The sequence below is a fragment of the Misgurnus anguillicaudatus genome, chromosome 23 (genome assembly GCF_027580225.2).
Source record: "Misgurnus anguillicaudatus chromosome 23, ASM2758022v2, whole genome shotgun sequence".
NCBI lineage: Eukaryota > Metazoa > Chordata > Actinopteri > Cypriniformes > Cobitidae > Misgurnus > Misgurnus anguillicaudatus.
In genome coordinates, this window is record NC_073359.2 from 20,155,927 (window position 1) to 20,165,339 (window position 9,413).

Sequence of the window (9,413 nt, forward strand, 5' to 3'; positions counted from 1 at the left end):
TTTTAATTAGTCTTCTTACTTTTATTGATTTATTAAATGTAACACATGATGTATAGATAACACTAAAGATCCTGTGAAGTATGACAAAGATGTCTAATATTCCTTAAATGAGAAAGGATTGTCAAGTAGTTTAGGTTACATATAACATTATTGAAGTACATTCTGCTACTCAATACTCATAATAAAATGATCATCACAGCAGATACTACAAATACTATATTTAATTATTTTGTACTCAGTTAATTCTCTTTTTCATTTCAAGTCAATGTTTTTCTATTACTTTTGTACGAATTCCCTGCCGTGCATTCAGTAACCGCTAGTGGGCGTAACAACAACAAACTAACGGCACGAATAGGAAACACAGACAGAGGGAGAGAAAGAAGGAGACTCCTGGAGATTCATCTGCTTTATTCCTATAAACTACAAGCATTTCATTCATTCATAGAGGCTTTTCATTGTGAAAGGTAAGACAGATTGTAGGTCTAAATATTTGTTAAACATTTAATGAAAAGGTTGTTTATTTTATATGATTATTTTAATATGATATGAAACGAACATTTCTATCGTAATGCTTTAATTTCAGTCCTAAATTCGCTTTTTAGAATATTTTTTTTAATAAGGTAAGTTATATTTTAACCAATCATAAGAGCAATGTTATTTGCACTCGCACTGGTTTCGGTTTCGTTTGTTGTTAAATAGACAAATACCTGGAAGAAATCTGAAAAAATGCAAAACAAAGCTCGGGTCCTTAGGAGGACATATAACCATTTCAGCAATATATTACAGCAACAGTAATATGATGTTTTATTTATTTATTTATTAATATACATTTGGATTTGCTTACATGTTAATGTATATTATCTCTTGTTTTGTTCTTCAGGACACATGGCTTCCCTCACATCTAGATTAACCAATATACAAAAGCAGCAGCTCTGTGCCTTGTTGGGTGATGTGGATCTGACTCTTCTCTTCAAAGCGTCTGTTCATGGATATAATGCTGCTGCTTTTCATAAGAACTGTGATTGTCAGGGTCCAACTTTACTCGTAGCCTACAACAACTCAGGCTACATATATGGTGGATATACGAGTAAAGATTATACTCAGTGTTGCCAGAATATTATTGATTCTGAGGCCTTTCTTTTCTACTTTCCTACTCATGGTGGGAACCCTGTCTCCATCAAAATTACTCCTGGACATAATGTACGGATTGATGACTCAAATGGGCCAAATTTTGGCCGAGAGTTATTCTTCATGCATAAAAATCAACCTTATGTATATGATGAGAGACAGATGGGATATAGACGCGGCACATTTAATTATAATCCCTCAACTCTGTATGGAAACGACGCTCAGCTTTGTGAATGTGAGGTGTACAAGGTGAAGAAGAGTAAGTCTATCATCAGAAAAAAAGTTTTATCACTACTTCTAATAATAAGAATAATAATAATACATTTAGGACATACATTTAATAATTTATTATCATAGTTTATTCAAACATATATTCAATATTTGTCTTCCAGTTGTTAATCCTACAGTCCCTCAGGTCACTGCAGGTCCAGTCAAAGAGAAGCCATGGAGAAATATTCTGTGGACAGAAAAGTATGTTTTCACAAAATGTTGTTTCACTCTTTTGCTCATTTCATAATCTGCAACTGCTTTGTCACGCACAATTGATAGTAGCAAAAATTAATTGTGCACTAACTGCTATTGTAGACAAAAGCAAGACCTCATGAAGTGCATTAAAGATTATAAACCCCTGGTGTCCTCTGTGAACCGGGTTCGAATCCTAATGATCGGTCCTGTAGGTGCTGGAAAATCCAGTTTCTTCAACTCCATCAACTCCATCTTCATGGGTCGCATGACCAACAAAGCCATGGCAGGATCTACAAGCACCAGCCTCACCACACAGGTGCAATAAAAGCTTCCTTTATTAAAAAGAGTGTTAAATATCTCTTCATGACTTATAGTTTTGGTCCCTATATTCTCTTTTAGTTTCGCACATATCCACTGAAAGATGGGCGTGAGGGAAAGCCATTGCCATTTGTGTTGTGTGACACTATGGGACTGGAGGAGCAGACAGGTGCAGGTCTGGATATTGAGGACATCAGCAGCATCATTCAGGGTCTCATACCAGACCGATATCAAGTAAGATAAACATTAAGATGATACGGTTGTATCCAAAATTAACTAGTTGAAGTTTTAAGTTGATTGTTACTTTACCATAAATTGTTTTGCTTCAAGTTTAACCCCATGGTACCATTTCATCCTGATGAGCAAAAGTCCTCCAGACCTTCATCTCTACAGCAGAAGATCCACTGTGTGGTTTACATAATAGATGCCACCAAAATCTCCCTCATGTCCAGCAAACTGGAGGAAAAACTTGCAGCCATACACAAAAAAGTGAACTCGCTGAGTAAGTGCGTTTATAAAACACATGATTCCGGTTCTTAATGCTGATTGGTCAATAGCTGTGATTTTCACAGAGTGACTATTTGTATCTGTGCAGCCAGTTGTTATTTTTGTGCCATATAAATGTAAATTTGTGTTGCATATTAAGCTGTTGACTCATATATTTGCTTAATTGAACAACTTTCAGGTGTTCCTCAGATCGTCTTGATGACTAAAGTAGATGAGGCGTGTCCTCTGGTGGAGGAGGATCTACAAAAGGTTTATGTCAGTTCCTACATTAAGACAAAGGTGAGATCTTCCAGAGCTGAAACTGTGTCATATGGAGCTGAAAGTGTGAGAGATGGACTGAGAGATTTGTATTGACTCTACAGGTACAGGAGGTCAGCTCTCGACTGGGTGTTCCTGTGTCTTGTGTGTTACCTGTGAAGAATTACAGTCAGGAGCTTCAACTGAACCTCAACTGTGATCTCCTGCTTCTCACCGCTGTACAGCAGATGCTTAACTATGCTGAAGATTATTTGGATGATGTTGATGCCAATGTTGCTTAAAGTTATAATTTTTTGTTGTTGTTAACTTGCACACTTCATTTCCAGGACTTCGTCCAGCAGTAATGTAATCATTATTATTTTTGTAATACTATTACTGTCCAGGTAGATCATCACACTACAATTCAGACACAACGCCCATGAATGATGATGCTGATATGATATACTGAGTAATGTTGAAGTTTCCAGCTAATACATGTGAACTTGACATTGCCATGACAAAAAGCTGATAGTCCATTACATTTCAATGCCTTCATTTCAATTGTTGTACACAAAAAGATGCAGTATTGATCAAAGGTCGCCGTGATTTCACCAAGTAAGATGTGATCCTGGATCAACATTTTTTGTTGATCCTGGATAAACATTTTAATCAAAGATAACCCAACCTACCCTTAACTCAAACCCTAACCATTTTTAAACCCTCAAATTAGTTTGAAATAATAGTTTAAGGAGTATTTCTTAAAAGCCCCTAACCAAATCCTAAACCTAAATCTAACATGCACACTAATCTTAATCCTGCAATCTGATTGGTAAAATAAAAAATGGTGATCCAGGACCAACAATGGTGTTGATCCAGGATCACATCTTACTTGGTGAAATCACGTTCACCATTGAGGTCATTGTAATTTAAATATGTATAAGTAAAATGTTATATAATTTAAGTGCTGTAAGTTGTGAATTAGCCATAAATATGTTATTTCCAGAATATATGTTTGAAACGGCACCTGTGAATGTGTGTTTCATTTGTTTTATTAAATGAACTTATTTCAACACTACAGGGCGGTTTCCCGGACAGGGATTAAACTAGTCCTAGACTAAAATAAATGTAAGAGCTGTCCAAACTGAAAACAGCTTGCACTGACATATCTTAAAATACATCAGTACTCTTTGTTTTGCCTCAAAATGTGCACTAGTAATTTTTTAGCAAGGCATGTTTGTTACAACTACTTATATTTCCTAATTAAACTAAAGCCTGGTCCTGGTTTAACCTAATTCCTGTCCGGTAAACCACCCATACAAGTTATTTGAGACTTTTAAAAAAATGTTGATTTGTAAGTAATGAAAAGTGGGTACTGGGTAAAGCAAACTACGGATGCCAATATCATTAAGTGCTTTTTAATATCACATTTCAATAATATCCATTACAGGATTCAATTTGTTTTTGTGGTCAAAATCACCATTTTAAATAGTTTACAAAAACTGCTTTTGCCCTTGTTAATTTTAAGGTAGTAACACTTGCTTTTATTGATTTATGTAATGTAAGAGATAATACATAGATTAAACACTAAAGCTCCAGCATAGAGCATTGTAAAGAAGATGTGTAAAAGGATCCTATAGTTGTTTAATATCTTGTTACTGAATACTCATAATAACATCATACAGCAGACATCAACTAATCAGCTTGTAAAGTACCTACACTTATTTAATGCGAAAATGCATTTTTAGTTTACCTGCCTGCATTCACCAACCGCTAGGGGGCGAAAAACAACTTGGGACAAATGGGAGATTGTATGAGGTTCATCTGGTTCATTTCTGATTGGTTAACAAGCTATGATGTCACTTAATTCTGCAGGCAGCTATGTGAGACTGCTATGATGTCTGTTCAGGAGAACTTACTCAATTTTTAAAGGTTCGTGTGTAATACGAGGAATAGTAATTTGAAATAAAATTAACCAAAAAGAATATTGAGGAAATAATTTTGCTTTTTTATTTTTATTTATAACGGCAAATAACCACTAAATACCTATATATTAAGTGCAGGATGTAGAGCTTGAAATATGTGAATATAAGTGTATTTTTTATTTATTTTTTAAAATGTAAATACAAATGTATGTAACGTTACTCATTGATTCTGTTCATGCGATTTTGTGTTTTTTTTTTATCTTTTTTTGTGTGTGCGCTGTGTATTATCACAAGATAAGAAATATTTAAAAATGTTAATTTGTGTAAAGCATCAAATGTTTTGAATCGAAAACCATAATAAACAAGCATTAACTGAAGTGAAAATGTACATATTATTACACGTATGTCTACCTTTATGGCTCTGGTTAGGCATTTTGGCTTCATCCAATCAAAACCTAAGGTGTAAAAAATGACAACCCGTTTACCCAATGATTACGCTCCCTGGACATTTAAAGTTCTCAAACCTTATCTGATTGGACAATACAGTAAAAGTCGGTGTCATTTTGCTTAGAAGAAATTAATGGAGCAGGAAGACATGACTTTTCAGTGATGAGAATTGATATTTTATTGGAAATCAACACGATTGATCATACTAACCGGAAGCGCGCATGTAAACAATGGTGGATCGTTCGGGAATTTCCCCCAATTTTCATTGTTTTGGATTAACATGTGGGATGCATTTTGAAGAGTGGACCCTTACTGGTGTTTCTTGGATTCGTTTGAAATTATCAGAACCATATGAGATGATATGTAAGTAACGTTACTAACATTCATATTAATAATATTATTCGGTCCGTCTGCATCATTTAATCCACTCCTGATTGCAAAAACAAGATCAGAACATAAACAAAGTACAGATACCCATAGATGCGCCCGCCCACATGACGGTGCGGGATACGTTTAAATTATTGTGTTCAGTTTCAGTTTTTTACACTTTTTGTGTTGTGAGATTTTATTTTAAGATTTTTAAAGTGTCACGACAGCCAAATGACGTCAAAGTACCGCGAGAGCGAGTAGTGAAATCATACGGAGGAATCGCTCTCGCGGAACTTTGACGTCATCCGACTGTCGGTTCTTCCAGCGCTGCATGAAGTCAAACAAGCCTAATCTTTCTTGAACAAAAATTCACAAATTACAACAACATCAATAATTGTCACTATACTTGCTGATATAATTTTAACAATAATTAATTTAGATTAAACTGGATATGTACATTTGTGGAAAAACCCGGTGCCACGGCCTATTAGTGTGCGTCAATATTATATGTTAATAATTTATTTAACCACTTCTTATTAACTGTGCAACTTAAACTTGAAATAGATGCTAATGACACTAGACACTGAAAAGCTATTGATAAACTTCTAAGTAAATGTACAAATCACATCGTTTAAATTAAACAGTTATTTTTAAATTATTTTAATAAACATATTTAATAAATAATAATAATAATAAATAATAAGTAATAAATAATAAATATTAAAGTTATGTATCTAATGATATTTATTAAATCATTAACTGTCACATCTTCAGCTACTTTGCCACATACTGCATAACCGTGACGCAGTTGGCTGCGCTGCATGACTCATGAGCGTGTGCCCAACTAGGTCCGCTTTTATGCAAATACTTTTTGCTCCCGCTCCGCTTTTCTGATTGGTTATACAAGCTATGGCGTCACTTAATCTACAGGCTTTTTTATTTTATTTTTTTATTAATGAACATTTATTGTACATACATATGAATACAACATTAAATTTGTCACATGAACATACGAGGGAGGGGGAGGGAAAGGGGGTGGTATCCAGGTTGCGATTCTAGGATTTTCATTTTAGGGGGGCTCAGCCCCCAGTAAGGGTATGATTAAAAAAAATATTATTTAACTATTAGGTTGTATACTACTAACCTTATTGCAATCCACTATTCCATTGTATTCCCTGTGTGTCATATATGGGACTAGAAAATGTTCATTTGGGAATGGAGATTTTTTTACAATGAAGACTTCCTGATTCATTATTTACTGTGCAAATACACATACACATTTCCAGTACAAACACATCATTTTACTCTTTGCATTTCTATGCTCACATAGAAACCTTAGCCAAGGATTTTTTTGACAAAATAAACTTTTAACAAGAAAATAAGATAAATGTGTGTGTTAACATCAATTTAAACATAAACCGGATTTGCTAATCTTATAGGTTAATATTATTAGTTGCTAGCCACTGTGTTAATCTGGGAATTATACAGATCTAAAATATAGAAAAGGGGAATGACAAACAAGTGATCTACCTTAATACTGAGTTGTCAAGATGCAGTATGATGTTGTTTTCAGGGCAGGGTTTAGATTAAGCCAGGACAAGGCCTTAGTTATATTAGGATGTTTATGTAGTTTTTACAAGCATACCTTATAAAAATATTACAGGTGTGCATCTTGAGACAAAACAATGTGACTGATGTATTTTAAGATATGTTAGTGCAAGCTACTTTTAGTTAAGAACTAAAACTCAAACAGGCATTTTAGTCTTGAACTAGACTTAAGCCCTGTTTGGGAAACAGCCCCTATGTCTATACTGTAGGTCTCCAACCTTTTTATAAGCAAGGGCTACCACAATAGATAAAACTATCTGGATGGGTACTTACTACTTTCTGATATAGTTTAATCAAAACTTTTTTCTTTTACTTGTTGTTTTATTTTCTTTTACTTGTTGATACGTTTTAGTATTGTTTAAAATGTTAAGATAGGTAAAGCAAGCCAAGCTAATATTAAAAATACCACATTGAACCCTCCAAAAACTTACTAGGAATACACAATGCCAAAGACAAATACACAGGTGCCTTACACTTTTTAAAAGGAAGGAGTTCAAATGTTGAAATATTAATATTTTAAATGAAATGAAACAAACATATTTAATAAGCCATACTTTACTTATATTGTTAGATTTTTAAAAAGTTATTTTACTGCAAATATAAGGTGAATTGCCCATTAAAAGCTCGATTTGCACGTTTGATCCAGTTTTTCCACAAAAAAAAACTAGTTTTATTAAAGGATACACTTCACAATAACCTGGTATTTCGCTGCATGAAATGATCTGCCTGATGCGTTCAGTACAACAACTGTAAAGCAATGCATCACGACAGCACCTGACTTAAAAACCTGTAACGTTAATAAGCAATATAGATGCGTGCTTTTACTGGTAATTTGACTGACCTGCTCCCTTCTTGGCGAATATTTCTGTGATTGATTTTGCAGCATCTCGCTGCGTCTTTCTCTCTCTGCGTCTCCTTTGCGCTGCATATTTGTTAGATAAAGCCAAAAAGCAGTGGGTTGCCGCCGTTTGGTCATGTGGTGGCATTTTCTCACCGCGATTGACTGACTCGTAGATTTTAAGAGGTCCGTCATTCATTCATATCATATTATTTCACATGTCAACCTGAGCTTACTGCACGGCAGGTTAGAACAGCCGCCAGGTCAAGATGGCCAGTCCGCCCTGTACTACTGATGTTCGCTCTGCTCGGCCCCCCTGCGGATTGAAAAACGCGCTAAATCCATGCTGACTCAGATCATGGGAGGAGCCGAACTTGACGCAGCATGCCGCCTTTTCTAAAGAGTTTTTATAGGGGACTGAAGCGATCACAAATTAATATTCAAATATTTTTTTAGGGGGGCTGGACAGAAATTTAGGGGGGCTGAAGCCCCCCTAAAATGAGCCTAGTGACGCCCCTGGTGGTATCAATAAGTCAGTTCATATCAAGTAGTAGCAAAGAGTTCATCGTAGAAAGAAAGAAGCATCATGTTTTTCTTGTTGTTAATTCTTCGAAGCGTGGATAAGAGGTACTGAAATTCAATGAGAAACATTTTAAATATAGGTTTTTCTTTTTTGAATTTCTGTTTGTGAATGTAATGTTTGGATACAAGTATAAAAAAATTGGTAACAAATTCAATACATTTCTGTTTGTGTGTAAAATAAAAAACAATATCTCTTTTTGTAAAAGTGTAAGAATTATCAAGAAATCCAAGGTGATTAGATAACATCAACCAGAAATTACGTACATCCTCACATTCATAAAAAAATATGCAAAATGGATTCATCATCTTTGTTACACAATGAGCATTTTGGGTCAATGTCTATGTATTTGGAAAGCAACAGATTACATGGGTATATCTTATGAAGTATTTTAAACTGAGTCTCTATTATCCTGTTAGAGATGCAAAACTTCTATGGTAACAACCACGTCTTTTTCTAATCAACATCTGGAATCAGATTGTCCCAAAAAAATTTCCCTCGAGGAGAGCTCTTATTTTTACTATGTATCACATTTCTAATTAATTTGTTGTTACATTTTCTATCAGTGAGCAAATATCCATCAATGGTGAGTGTAGGATTATAACAACTTTTTTGTAAATATGAAGAATGACATTTCATAAGTTGTACAATACCAGAGGGAATGGCTTTACAAACAGTGATAAATTCATGAGCACGTATAGGAAAATTAAAATAAGACATGAAGTTTTCATAAGTCAAAATGTTACCATGCTCATCAAAAAGGTCAAAGATAAAAGAAACACCATGTGCATGCCAAGTAGGGAAGAAGATGGATTTGTTTTTAACAGTAATGTCTTGGTTGTTCCATAAAAGTGATTTGTGGGGAGAAAAGTTATGAACATAGATCAGTTTCCAAGATAATAGAGCTTGTTTGTGGAATTTGGACAAATGGAGAGAAAGTTTAGAAGGGGAGTAGTTACATTTGAGAAGAAATTCTAGACCGCCACATTTTCTA

General features: G+C 34.6%; 1 protein-coding gene across 3 annotated transcripts; it reads left to right on the forward strand.

Moving 5' to 3' along the window:
• Window positions 1-307: 307 nt before the first annotated feature.
• Window positions 308-3,678, forward strand: LOC141359450 (interferon-induced protein 44-like). Of its 3 annotated transcripts, none has more exons than XM_073861918.1 (8): window positions 308-464; window positions 881-1,387; window positions 1,521-1,599; window positions 1,714-1,909; window positions 1,993-2,145; window positions 2,242-2,413; window positions 2,597-2,697; window positions 2,781-3,678. In XM_073861918.1, exons 2-8 carry the CDS (start codon window positions 886-888, stop codon window positions 2,955-2,957), a joined length of 1,380 nt encoding a protein of 459 aa, XP_073718019.1. In that variant the 5' UTR covers window positions 308-464; window positions 881-885; the 3' UTR covers window positions 2,958-3,678. The 3 variants fall into 3 exon arrangements, with proteins under 3 accessions (XP_073718019.1, XP_073718020.1, XP_073718021.1); XM_073861919.1 differs by having other exon boundaries at window positions 3,003-3,678; XM_073861920.1 differs by lacking the exon at window positions 308-464 and adding an exon at window positions 690-791.
• The last annotated feature ends 5,735 nt before the right edge of the window (window positions 3,679-9,413 follow it).